The 14646-nt window shown below is 36.5% G+C and overlaps 1 protein-coding gene across 5 annotated transcripts in view; it reads right to left on the bottom strand.

Annotated features, from left to right (window-relative positions):
* Window positions 1-1255: 1255 nt before the first annotated feature.
* The window catches only part of TPD52L1 (TPD52 like 1), a 199922-nt gene continuing 186531 nt past the window's right edge, over window positions 1256-14646 (bottom strand). For 3 of the 5 annotated variants that reach the window (XM_007484508.3, XM_007484507.3, XM_007484509.3), the window contains exons 5-6: window positions 9381-9441; window positions 1256-4088 (exon numbers count right to left, since the gene is read on the bottom strand). In XM_007484508.3, coding sequence (XP_007484570.2) covers window positions 3960-4088; window positions 9381-9441 — 190 coding nt within the window. In that variant the 3' untranslated portion in view covers window positions 1256-3959. The remainder of the gene's footprint in view (window positions 4089-9380; window positions 9442-14646) is intronic. The other 2 variants (XM_056818724.1, XM_007484511.3) reach the window with 2 other exon arrangements.

The following is a 14646-nucleotide window of genomic DNA, read 5'->3' as shown; positions in this document are numbered from 1 at the left end:
ATGTATAGTTATGGTTCCTTTGCATCAGTGATCAGAGAGAATCAAGTCTGATTATTAATGGAAATGATTTAATGAGAAAACAGAATTCCCCTGTCCTTTTCCCCTACATGGCTATAGGCACATCAACAATGCGCTGATAAAGTCAATATAACCAGGTCTGTCATCTTAGAACCCAGCTTGTGTTACTGGTCAGTAATTGCTAAAATTTCTGTCCCTCTGCTGAGGGTTATGGATTGAGTCCATTCTAAAACAGAAAGTGATGCAGTGGGCAGAACACTAGACTTGGAGTCAGAAAGACTAGAAGTCAAATCCTGACAATAGTTCAGTTTACTCATTTGTAAAATAAGGGGGTTATATTCAGTGGATTCCAGGGGCTCTTCCTTCCAGCTCTAAAGCTCCAGTCCTGCAAAAGTCCCAGGCATTTGTGTCTCTTCCCCTCCCCAGCCCCCCCAGCTCTTTCAGTTGTTCTGTAGGCTTGGTTTAGGTCTCAATCTCAGTTTCCCTAACGCTTACCCTAAACCTTTTTATCATGAGATTCCCTATAAATGAATGAGGATGGCCATAAGAAATATTTGATAAAACAAAGGAGCTTAATAATTAGGTAAAATTTCCTGGTTAATAAGCTACCATTTGTATAGTTTTTTTTTTAGCTTGTAGAGCATTCTATGTTATCTATTTGATTCTCACAACCCTGTAATATAAAATTATAGAATGTTGGTGTAGAAAAGGACTTTGGATATTACCTGATCAACCCCCAACCCTTTAGAAGAGGAACCTTTAGTTAGAGAAGTGAAATTCCTCATCCAAGGTCACACAGCCAAGTTGACGTTAGAATTGAGCCCCCTTTACACTTAATCTAGTGCACTATCAACCCTATGGTGTCGCCTCCCAAGTATACATGTTACCTATTTTGGGGGGCTATGAGTTATATGAATATCATATGGTTTACTTAAAATACAATCAGCTTCATTTGGACTGCATTCAATATAAATTAAGTAGCTTTCTTGTTGCTCTTCCCCACTATGTCCATATTCCATAGGCTACTATTTTTGAATCTATGCAACTATTACATAGTTCTTAAAGCCTGTAGAATTGAAAATCTGCATACTGGTACACAATCCTCTATCTTGGCCAACTAATAGCCTTGTAATAAAAACACATGGTAAAATGAATTGTATAGAGCCAGGAAATGGACTTGTGATTTTATTGTTTTTGAAAATAAATCTTAGGGGAAAAAAAGGTCAGTCACTGAAAATTTTGATTGACATTTTAATTAGTTTAGAAATTTTATTTTACACTTAGATTGGCAGAAATGATTTTACATAAAACTGATCACATGTCCTCCACCCCACTACTTTCCTCTTACCATCCTCAGAATCCAATTTCCAAATGAATGAAGGTATTTATGTGACTTAGTTCGCCATGTTTATTCACCTTAGTATACTTTAACTTGAAAACTTTCAGATGGATAGAAAAATTTGAAACTACAAATAGTAAAGAAATAAAAGCATCAAAGGCCACAAACACTCTTTCCATTTTAACTGTTGTGAACAGTGCAGTATTTCAGAACATCTTGAATAAAGTGTGCAAGTCATTACACTTTATATGATTCTGGACCAAATGTGTAGGGAAATACATAATTCCGTTTGGATGCCAATTGCTTTGCTGGCATAATCTAGCAAAACTCATAATTTTGATGAGATATATATATTCCATAAAATATAATTGAAACATAACTTTATGACTAATATTTTCCATTGCAAGAGTTGCCTTTAAAAATTGGTAGATGCCTGCTTCTGGAGTGTTAGGGTTTACTCATCTGAAGCTGTTTATTAAAAGGTATCACTTTGTATACAAAGTACTGAATTACAATTTTGATTTTTAGTAAAAGTGAAGTTTGTGTCTAGGCTATGCTTTAGCTTTTCATATTTTCAAATGGATAACTTACATTTTTGTATAACATTCTAACAAGCAACCATATGAAAGAGGCATTTCATGTGTTCTATAAAAGAAACATGAATTTAGATGTTCACAGAGTGAAGAACTTGACAGCAGACATGAATATTAGAATGCAAATCAAGAAGAAAAGGAGAAAGGCTTTGAGAGATCAGGTAGTAAGAACATGAAACCTACAACTGGAGAAGGAACTGGTCTGAGTGTTGTATGTGTTTTATAAATCAAGGTTGGTACATACATCCCTATCAAAATGTAAATACAATTTGAGGAGCTAAAAGATTAGCCAAAGAGCCATATGCTGCTTAGTACAACAAAGCTTCATTAATTGAAGGGAGGAGCCCAGTGAAAACTCTGCCATTACAGGGTGTTTAAGAAACAATGGTCCTTTATTACTGAAATAAATAATGGGATCCAGAGTAACTGCTAACTATATATTAAGGAGAAATCCTACTTTAATGAATAAATAGATTTTAATTAGTAGCATCCATAGACTGCAAATTCCTCAATACTTAATACAGTGGCTTGCACAGCTTAGGTGCTTAATGTTGAATGAATTAGGAATATTTAATGTGCTAGAGTCCTTAAAAACAATTCATTCCCTTAAGTAGATTAAGTACTCATGAAATCTTTCTGACAACAGTGTGCAGAAAATCCCCAGCCCAGCTCTGGCTGAATTAAGGAAACAAATTAATGACATTTTCCTGATTTGATATGATATTCTTATCCTTCACAAAAAGCACTAAGAGTTAGGCTTGGAGTTGGGAGTCCAAAAGCTGAAAAGAACAAAAAAGGGGGAAATGGTGATGTTTTCTCTTGACAGTGTCTGTAGGTACACAATATATTCCCAATTGGTTTAGGGCTGTGGCTCTAAATCCTAATGGTGAAGGACCAGCCACAGATATATATATATATACTTCATATATATATATATACACATACTTCAAATAGCCTGAATTTTATTACATGTTATCAACCATTGATTTTATTTCAATGTAGAATGTTATACACCCAACTCTAATTAGCAATGAGAGCAAAAAAATTCACCAATGAGTAAACTTTTAATATATCTTATGTAGTTTTACTAAACTAGAAAAATTTGAATAAGCTGCAATATATCTTAAGGTGATGGGTATTTAGTGAAAAGTATATAACCTCCTCCCATTCAAGAGGAACAAAAAGAAAGCATATAGTGAAAGTAGAAGGCCACTTACAGCAGAAAATCTGATGTTTATATTTTTATATTAGTTTTATTATACTGGGATATCAAGGGGTCATAGAACTGTTCTTCCTCCATTTTCCTAATGGAAAATAGCCAATTGCTAGAAGTCTGACAGCTGTTCTTTGACCTGAATAAATTCTAAAAACTAGAAATAAAAGCTAAGAAAAAGAATTTTCAAGATCATTGCTTACTTGAAAAAAAAGTTTTTGCCTTATACTTTCAAAAATCATTTAGCTAATCCCTTAAACTACTACATATAATTTACATATGTGCCAGGGCTGGGAGGAGACAAGTAGTTGGAATACTTCATATAGCTGAAAATGGTTATGTAAGCAGTACTCTGCACTTTCCCAGATTGGGCTTGAAAAGGTGTTATGCAATGGGATTTTAAGGACACATACATTGACACACACACACATCCCCATGGACACACATGGCTAAAAGAGACAAACTTAAGGGAAAGCAAACTAAATCAAGAGGACTAAAAGGTTAGTACTTGGAAAATATGTTCCAGAATGGCAGAAAGAGATATTATGGCCAGTTGCATGTCTGCTCATTTGAGAAATTTAGAATATTCTAAGCATCATAGGGCCCACTTTCTGCATCCACAATGATCACTGAATGGTTCATTCTTAAGTACAAATATGGATAGATTTTTTTCCCCCAAAAGTACAACATTGTAGAGAAACTTTTGGTTTTCACATTTGGCTATAAGAAATGACACAAAACATGTAGCAGGGGCAGAGTGGCAGTTTCGGGCTGTAGCATGGTCCCCCCAGGTCTCTTAGCCTTGAAGCTCTCCTTCTTTCTTTGGCATCCGAGGGGCTGAAGCAGCACTCTGAGCACTTGCATGGGCTGTGGAACTGAGCACTTCTTCAAAATTCCCTCCCATGGGGATGCCTCCTACTTTCGTCTGAAAAAGAAAAAGAAGGGCTGGGGAAATCCAGGTAGGCAACAGTTCCCATTTCATTTTATTAACAAGCATCCTTTTTTATGTAGGACCTACAACAACTTCCTTCCAAAAGAGCATGGGTATTTTAGGTGATGTGTTTCCAGCTTCATTTTACTATAAATATTTAATCTCGAGCTTTAATAGTAAAAAGGGAGGGAGTTGGGCAAGGGACCAAGATAAAGGAGAGGTGGCAGCAGAAAGGACCTTCTCTCTCCTACCATCTTAAATTCTGCTTCCCAGACTCTTTTCCAAAAATACCAGGTTCACAACCTTTACACAGTTCCCAATTTAAGTGAATGAATTCAGATTTCCTCCCTCCTCCACCATTTTGCAACTTTATGAACTGAAATGACTCAAGTTTTCTTGTATTCAGGCACTAACTGGAAGGTTCAGGTTCTTTAGCATGATAAATTCAAACTGTAGGCTATGGCCCTGTGCCTCATTCGAAAAGGTATTTCAGGTCTCTTTGTGGCCAGAGGGTATCAAACACTTAAAATATTGGGTTTTCCTACACATAGTCTTTTGGTGGCTTTAAAAACCTATCAATTTGTTTTGTCTATTTATGAGGGTCACATAAATATAGCACCTTTCCCCAACCCTAATACAGAAAACTAGAAAGAAGCTGTTGCTTTTTTTTTTCTTCAAGTTATCAGTCCAGAGAAGTGGGGTGTTTTTTGTTTTTCTTGCTTGGGAAATGGAAAATATTAAAATTCAGTAAAAGAGTTGGTCCTTTTATTAAGACTTTCCTGGCTTAAGGTTCCCACCTCAAGCTTCCTGAGACTTTTGTATCATGTATGAGGGAATAAACAACAACAACAACAAAAAACACTTCTGGTTAAAGGGGACTAAAAAATCTATGATTTCATGATCAACTCTGAAATTTATAAATGGGCTAGATCCTGCCCTTTCTAGTTGAAAACCAAATTTATAAATGCATCATCTTACAAACCATTAGGCTGCCTTTTAAGACAATGTAAAATTAGTATGGAATGGGTATCCTAACGCCCCTAAAGGCTTAATGTGTATATTAAAGGAGCTGATTCATTCACAAGCCATAATAGTGGCACTGGTACTCCTGAAACGTGGTAAAACACTTCTTGACAGAAAGCTAAGCTTACTGAGTTTGCCTGTTACAAATTTCCTTCCAGTCCTTTTATAACTTTGGATGTGTTATTCAAAAGGCAAACTTTTTTTTAAATTCTGTTTAAAAAAAAACAAACCTTCCTAGAAACAGTTAAATCAATACACAATACATAAATTGTGTCACTAAAAGTTACCAAAAACCATTTTTATATCTGTATTTATTAGATTTAATTATCCTGCCATGTTATATTAGGGGTGTGTGGGGAGGGAAGGATCTATTCCTCTTTGTTGCAATTTTCCTACTGAAGTATAAGATTACCTTCCTATATGTTTTTCACTGTTCCTCCATTCTCTGAGAAGAGATGAGAGTACCAGCCTTGTTGTCTACCTTAGTAACCCCTTTCTCTTCCTATTAAGCTGCCACTCTTGAGTTTCAATGAATCAACAAATATTATTATGAACCGATTTATACTGATTTTTGTTGTTGTTGCTGTTTAACCCTGTATCTTTTTTCCCCCAACTCTCAATTTTGTTCCCTCAAGCCAAGACAGCAGAAAGAAAGGATAAGAGTTTTTCACATCAGGCCAGTCAGTCCTGATGACCCTTGGGAAAGGCAATTTTTCATAACTCATTCTTTTACCTTATTTACTTATAAGGTGGCTTCAACTGGGTCTGTGATAGCTTAAGTAATTAAGATACAACCTGACACAAGTGCAAGGATGACAGGAACAATTGTGTAAAATTTCCTGCAAGTAAAGAATTTTCTATTACCCTGCCCTTGTGTTTGTTTACAAATGAACTTTTGCATAAAATATCATTTGTACTACCAAGAAAGTCAAAATGAGGCTGATGGAATATGGGAACATAATACTTTGGGTTGTTTTAATAAGGTTTTCAGTTCTTCTTGATATATTTCATTACTTCTATCCAAATGACATTTATCAATAAAATGTGAAAATATAGTTTTCTTTAGGTTGTGTGTAAAACTGCTACAAAAGCTACTTATCAACATATGATTTGCTTTCAACCTGGGGCAACATAATGAATACAGTTTCACAGGAGATGGTCTGGGCCTTAACATTTTCCCAGTGACCTGAAAGATGAAATAGAAAGCATTCTCATTAAGTTTACTGATGACATCCAGCTGGGGTAGAATGAAATGATGCCCTGTAAGGACAAGAACTGAATTTAAAATGATCTTGACAAAGTAGAGATTTGTTTGGAAGCAAACAGAATCAACTTTAAAGAGAGGGAAGGTGACCACATACAAATGCCACATGGCAAATGACACAGTGGTCTTAAGACAGGATGGCAAAAGTAGGCTATATATTACTAGCACAACATATCTGTAGTATGGTGAGTGTTTTAAAAAGAATATGCTATGAAGATGTGTGAATAAGGATGCAGTACAGCATCACTGGATTGACTCACAAACCTGTCCCTTCACACACTGAAGTCTTGGGTTCCATAAAGTTATAAGAGGGATGTGGCATTTATGGAGGAGGTTGAAAGAAAGATGATGAAAAATGGAAACTAGACACAAGAACAAAAGTTAGAAGAACTATGATATTGGGGGAGGGGGAGGGATGACTATAATCAAATAAATGAAGTTATTAGAAAATCATTGTCAGCTGTTTTCCTTTGATTACATAAACAGAAGAAAAAGAAACAAGGAAATAATATTAGAGATGAGGCTTGTTAAATACTGAGAAGGTAGGAGAGTTATAAGAATTTAACTTTGTAGAAAGCTTTATTATAGGACAGATCCAGGTAGAGTGAGTTGGTTACAGGTCTACCTGAAAGCAGATGGGCTAGATCAGCGGTTCTCAACCTCTCAATTTGTAGCAATGAGAATACATAATGCATATCAGGTATTTACATTCCGAATCATAACTGTAGCAAAATTACGGTTTTGAAGTAGCCACCAAAATAATTTTTTGGTTTGGGGTCACTGCAACATGAGGAACTGTATAGTGGGGTCACGGCATTAGAAAGGTTGAGAACCATTGGGCTAGATAAACCTTCAAGGTTTCCTCTGTAAATGGCAGTGAGAATGCTATTGAGCACAGGAAAGTGAATGATGCTATTATATAAGTGGGGCTCAAACACCTAAAAGTATGGGGGTTTACCAGCACTTCCCAATAGCAAATGAAAGTAGGATCGTTCTTTATTCTTCATATATATATATATATATATATTTTTTTTTTCCTCCTAATGGAAACCTAAAAAGCACAACTTCTCCTATATCAGAACTTCATTACCAGTATGTGGACCCATTTGCTTGAGACCATCTCAAGGGATCTATCAAATGTCAGGAACTGATTTTGTGGGTTCCCTCAGGCTTTGGCTTAGTTAGGAGTTGAAATTATTACTAGAGTAATAAAAAACTATGAAATGAAACCAAGTCTGAAAAAAAATCCACATCAATTTGCATAAGGTCTCTCCAAGGCAGGACTTGACGATATACTAGATCTTAAGGTATCTAGATAGGTGGCCCAATATGATGATAATGAGAATGACAAGCAGAGAAGGGAAACAGCATTGCCAATGATTTTGCTGGTAAAAAGGAAAATGATGTTGATTTCATTTTAGGCACATATATGTATATATATTTACAAATATATGGTGTTTGTTAGACCAGTGGGAAAAAAGGCCTTTCAGGATAATAACCAATAATTCCTTTATGAAGAAAAAGTATCAGTAAAATTACAATCCAATGTTATCACTCTTTTAAATGAATGAAAGCTCTCAAGTACAAGATGGATGAATGAATGGTCAGAATCAGAATGTTTTTCTTGAAAAGTCAGATGCACTTCAGGTACAACTGGAATACATTATGTAAATGGCCTTGGGGTAGGGATACAAGTGCATGAGAACTCCTGGTGTGGAAATCTCCTCCAATGGTACACATTTATATCTCTTCTGTTTACAGTCTTAGAAAAATGTCTGGTTCAACTGAGAATTTAAGGGACTTAACCCTAGTAACATGACTAGTTTGTCAGACTCTCTCCACTCTGGTTTGCTGCTTTTCTGTGGCACTTTTGTTTACAAAACATGAATAATTGCATGCTATACATTGTGGCATAAAGGAAAGGACACTGGGTTTGGAGTTTGTATACCTCAGTTTTGTGTGGCAGCTCTGACTTTTCACTGTGGGTAAGTCACTTAACTTGTTAGTTTCATTTATACAGTGGGGAATAAAACTATTTTCACTGTCTGCCTTATGGGATTATTTTGATGAAAACATTTTAATAAAATTTAGAGCAGGAGTTCCCTGGCCTGGGGTACATGTAACCTGAAGGGTATGAAAAGCTTTTCAAAGGATACAGAGAATAATTAGTAATAACTTTTGAAATTTATTTTTTTCTCATGTGCATAGAACTTATTGCATTAAAAGAAGGTATATGGGAGAATTTACTGAAAGTCAAGGGGTACTGGGCCTAAGAAAGGTAATATAATAAGATATATGAGATAAAATATACTAGTTCTTATTAAAAAGAGCTTACATGCATATTTTTCTAAGGGGTTCTCCATTCGCTTCCTTTTTTGCACTGCAAAGTGAGGAAACACACCTACATTCACACATTCCAGACATTTTCACTTTGTTCCCTGGGCTTGTAATGTTAGTCAGCATCTAGATGCCCATAACATGGTCAGAAGAGTGAGGTGATTTGAGACATCTGATGGAATGAAGACACAGCTGCAACAAGCTAGCTCATTTCCATTTATTGCTACACTAGGCAAGAAAAAACAAAAACAAAAACTTTGAGGTACCACTTCTATTAAAGATTTCCAAACCCGAGATTTTCATTTGCTTTATCATCTTATTCCTGTAGTGAGGAATTCATTTTGTGTATAGGGAGTCCTGGGAACTATAACCTAAAAAATAAGTGATGTCAAGAGTAAAAACAGAAACTCCACTTTAAAGAACAGTTCAGTACTCAGTGCCTCATGTACAGACCAATACTTTAAGAACCTATTTGTGCTGGTCCATATTAATATTACCTGTACTTTTAAGATACAAGGTCTATGCTGCAGCAGCCCTGCTTTCTTGCTGCACAGCATCTTGCCTGGTTTACTATAGAGAGCTTGCCTGCTTTGGAATGGGTGGCACCAATGACTATGCTATCCCCACTTAACAATTCACATGATTTAGCACTTAATCTGTACCTTAAGGTTTGTGACAGTTGTCTCAACCCTCTCCTCAAATGATCTGAAAGTAGGAGAATTCCTAAAATAATGAAAAAAAGAGAAGTGAGCTCCACAGATCTAGTTGTCCTAGCAACCATGCTGTGTGATTTGCTGCTTTTATTAGTAAACAGTGGAGGTGCAGAGGAGAAACCACTTGTCAATTTACCATCCAGCAGTAGCTAGGCCTTAGAGGTGCCTTGTGCCACTACAATTCCCAAGCATACTAAAGAGATCTGGAGACTAGGACCTGCTAGCATTTTAAAAATCTAATCAAGTCAGTAGGATACTAAACTATAGAATAATTAAAATTGCATTTGCAATATTATGATGGTAAATATTCTATGTAGCATCTTAATGACTTCTTAGGAAGCAAAGGACCAACATCCTCACATACACATTTCCCAATTTAACTTTGTCACAATAGTTGTTTTTTTTTTTTTAAATACCATCATCCTTTTGACCAGGCTGAAGAAGGAAGCATAAATCGAAGATGACTGTAAAGAAAATTATATCAGTTGAAAAAAATGTTAAACTAGCACTAGAAAAAAGGGGATCACCAATGCCTCTCTTTTCTAATACTTAAAGTAGCTGGGCAATCCTTTTTGAGAGATCCATTTCTGCTGTTGCTAGAGGACAGTGTTCTAATTCTTTAATGACTAATTGGGCAGTGATAGATCATTAACTGTATTCTAATTGGTTTTGTCCAGGTTGTGTTTTCATCAGTATAGGTAACTCTCACAGTGTGGAAACTCTCTTGACCCACTGGTTTATTAGGCAGTGAAGACTAAATGACCTGCCAAAGGTCAGAGTGTTAGAGACAAATTTGAACCTAGGTCTCCTTGACACCAAGGCCAGCTCCCTATCTACTGTACCAATGCATAGAAACTCCTGTCAACTACCATTTCAAATTTCAACAAATCTGCCTGTCATTTCTTTCCCTAAACATGTTATGTTGCCTGCCCATATTAACTGGTATGACATGTGCTATGCCACTTTACATTCCTTTAATAGTTAAATAATTTATAAAAGGTTTCACCATTTGGCCATATAAAATGTGGTTTGAAATGTGTGTGAACTAGATAGGATTCAGTGGTTTAATAATACCCCTTTATGGTAAAGAAATAAAAACAGAATTTGTTTCCAAACTAAATCTTTTTGCCTTTTTCTTTTTAACTGCTAAAAACAAACTTCAAAAATTGCTTGATGAATATTATAAATAGTTGGGGCAATATTTTACATTCCCAATCCTATAGGTGAAAAAACTAAAATGGCAGGAACAGCCAACAAATGGAAGGGGGCAGGACAGACAAAATCATTTTAATATGTAGGTTGACAAGGTTTTTCCCATGTACACATATTCCTGGTAACTAAAGGAGAAATTGAGAATAAAATGTGATTTAAAAAAATTATTTTAGTTTTGCAGAGATCTCTAGTAGAGTAACAAATGTTTCTTTTCAGTAAACTTTTATTGGCTACCTATACTTTGAGTGGGCTATCATTCTGGGAAAGGCTAGTTGTTAAGTATTAAGTGATGAAGGCAAACTTGAGTTTGTGCTGTGTCCATCACTAAATTAACAAACCAAATAATCCTAGTGTATCCTTAAAACAACCAATTAAACTGGGTGGCCTCAAGTAACGTAATGTAAGCCTCCATCAGAAATCATAAGAAAAAACCCTAATTAAGTTACCTTTGGATACAAGCTAGAGAACATAAGAGAAAATTATTTATCAGATGCTTCTGTTCCATTTTATTTTACCAAATTAAATCTTTAGGTTGTGCAAATATTAAGGCCAACTTGCAGCTGGAAATAAGAGCCTTTTCAGAACTTTGTAAATAAATGACTTTCACCATTTTTGTTTTGAAGTGGCTATGTATATCAGTACTATTATGTGAACTTGATACTTTAAACCCTTAATAATCTAGGTATTCTTCCTATATTCTGATCACCGGTGGTCCCAGACCTCCCTCTACTGTAAATCATTCCCCATTTTCCCCAGCTAAAAAGCTTCTCTCTCACACTAAATCCTCCTAGAATTTCTTTGGATTTTCTTCTTGGCCCCCATCACATTCTACACTTTCCATTATATGTTTCTCTGCTACATATCTGTGGAACCCAAGTTCTTTAAAGGCAAGGACTTTTTTTTTTAAAGGCAAGGTCATTTTAATCTCCATATTCCTAATACAATCACTATAAGGGCTTAATAAAGTCTTGTTTATTGACTGCTTGATACTTTTCAACCCACTTCCCATTGGCTGCTTAAGATTATTGGAAACAAGATGAGGAAATAAGGTATGATTGTTACTACTATTTGCTTTGACACAATGAAAGTAACAAAATAAACACAAACCAAACAGCAACTCTACCACACACATTTATAGTGATATAGAAAAAGATCTTAAGCATGTTACCTCATAGCAGGCATACTTATGGAATGGCGAATAGAGTAACTTCAGTGAGAAAGCAGATAAAAAAAGAAAATATTACAATAAATACAAAAAACATCAATTCATTTTGCAATTTGCATTTTCAGATACGTGCAATGCATGCTAACCCACCATCAAGATTTTTTTTTATTAAACTCTGGGTATTTGATCCATTGGTAAAGATGACAAGAGTGGGTAGATAGTAATAGACAGTGGCATGCTCTTTTATCCTGGGCTAGACTGGTTAAGATATTTGGGTTCATATGGACAATTGCACATCTCAGTTCATCCCAAGTAGGTCTACTTCCCACATCCAATCTCTCTAATCTAACTTTGTGTCTTTCTTTGAAGATAGAAATTTGAAGAAAGAGAGAGATGGAAGAATTAGACCAGGATAATGTGCTTCTTAGCCAAGGAAAAGAAAAGAGTAAAAAGCAGTATTCACATATTTCACAATTTACAGGGACCTCTACAAAACTCCACCCCCCCACCCTAGTTATCTACATGCTGTCTTCTCCGTTAGAAGGTGAGATCCTGGAGGACAGAAACCAAAAATTTGGCTTTATTTTTATCCCAAGTGCTTTGCAAAGTGCCTGGCACATAATAAGCACTTAATACTGACTGGCCTGTGGATTGAAAAATGGGTTGGTCTTTCTGTACTTATGTCCAAACTTGTGTTATTACAACTTTAAGACCATCTGACAAGATATCAAAAGGCAATTACTCATATACAAGGGCTAGAGCCCTTTTATCTGCCTTATCACTAAAGATAGAGGCTGTAGCAATGGCAAATTAAGACCCTCTGAGGCCCCTTGACTACCTCCTTCCCCAATGGACTAGTTCAAAAGACCAGACACTAGGGTGATCTCCGATTTTCTGGTCATTTTCAGAGAAAGCTTTCAAAGTTTTATGAAGGACAAGAAAGGATATTGTCAGAAGCAAACCTCTCTCTATTATGTCGCTTTGTTAATGCCAGCCCTCAGTGGCCTGGAGGCCAAAGATCACTGAGTGAATCCAGGTATAGATAGGACCTCGGGAGAAAGGAAGTTAAAGAACCAAGGAACCAAGAGGGGAAAACTGATTCCACAGGCACCCTGGGCGGCCCAGGCAAATTTAGAAACTATGGTTGGTTCCTGAGAGGTAATGGGTGAGAGTTAGCGGGTGGAGAAAAGAGCTTATAAGGTCAGACAGGCACCTGTCTGAGTCTTCCAGCTGGAGGGTGGAGAGTGGAAGGAACCACTGTCAGTTTAGCCACAGACCCATCATGGCAGCCAATAGATTAGAAAGTTAAGTATCTCTCTACCTCTCTTCTATCTTTCCCTCTCTTTACTACTATTACTTTGATTTAATAGAGTTATTAAGCTACTATCAACCTCACAATATTAATTATTACAGTTTGGATTCTGATCTGTTATCCTTTGCCATTTTCCTCATAGATGCTTCATACAATTGCCATCTCTCCTTTAAAGACCTCACACCCTTCCTGAGAACTCATTAAGAGATCCAGGCTCCACTGCAGGGATGGAGAAGCAGCCTAACTTCTCCATACTTCAGGGATACTGGAGCCACAGAAGGGAAAATTTTCCAACCAGGATCCCAGGCTAACAACTTCAGATTCTATTTAACTCTATGGGGCCTTTTGGGCACCTATCCACTTAGCCCAGGGGGATAATCCAACACTGAAACATTTATTTCAGTAGGGTAGGGGAGTGCTAGGCTTGAAGTCAGGAAGGCCTGTGTTCAAATCCTGCCTCAGACACTCATAACTTCCATTTTCTCATCTATAAATGGAGATAATATCCATCTATCTCAAAAGAATAGTTGTAAAGATCTAATGACAACATAACAAATCTTAAAAGTGTTTTATAAATGCTAGCAAGAATTATCATGAAGAGAAACTTAAGGAGAATGTCCTGTTAGTCACTGCCTTCCTTTTTGATTACATTAGGCTTTTACCAACTACATGACAGATTTCAAAAAGCAAAGGGGCATGCAAACACCATCACTACACACACAGCTATGCCAGAAGAAGGCTGTTTTTCTGTTGAGGTATATTTCCTTTGGAAGTTGGAAACTTTGGAGATTAGAAACTTGCATATGCTGGTTTGCTTGGCCTGTATATCCCAGAGCAGAACCATAACACTGAAAAGAAATGAGCCAGTCTAAAACTTGGGGGGGGGGGGGAGGTCACAAAATGCTGTGTTGAAAGGGGTGCTTTAAAGGACAGACAGAACATGTAGCTGAGGACTTTGTGAGAGCTGGACCCAGAGAGTGCCATATGGAAGCACTGAAAGACAGTCTGGCCTGACTCACAAAGCACACAAGTGTGTCACCTGGCTTGCTATCAAACTCCTTATTTCCCCTCTCTGGTATTCCTAAACCCAAGCATAGGCTAAAAGCAAGGCCAGTGTTGCCATAAGGGAAAGTCTAGAGGATCCCAGAAATTTCCAGTCACAGTAGGATTAACACTTTAGACTCCAGGGGGGTGAGACTTTCTCTTTTTCCTTAAGAAACTGGGTGAACAACATTTCTCCTTTGCCAACAAGTTGAAACAACAGTTCCTTTGGAAAGAATTCAAACCCCCGAGCTTCTTCAATAAATGTATAAACATGTACTTACATATAATCTGTCAGGAGACTGGCAGATAGTCAACTCATTTATCTGAGCAGTGGGCTGCCATTTGTGAGTTTATTATATATATCATGTAATATCCTAAAAATATGTGTCTAAAGTATAATGTGAGTATATTTTCCTTTTTGATAATGCAAAGGTGGACTGAAGGAAAAAAATCTTACTGGGAAAATCAAATGCACCAAATTT

The sequence above is a fragment of the Monodelphis domestica genome, chromosome 2 (genome assembly GCF_027887165.1).
Source record: "Monodelphis domestica isolate mMonDom1 chromosome 2, mMonDom1.pri, whole genome shotgun sequence".
Classification (NCBI taxonomy): Eukaryota; Metazoa; Chordata; class Mammalia; order Didelphimorphia; family Didelphidae; genus Monodelphis; species Monodelphis domestica.
Note: the sequence above shows the minus strand (reverse complement) of the source record. Positions and strands in the feature narration are given on the sequence as shown.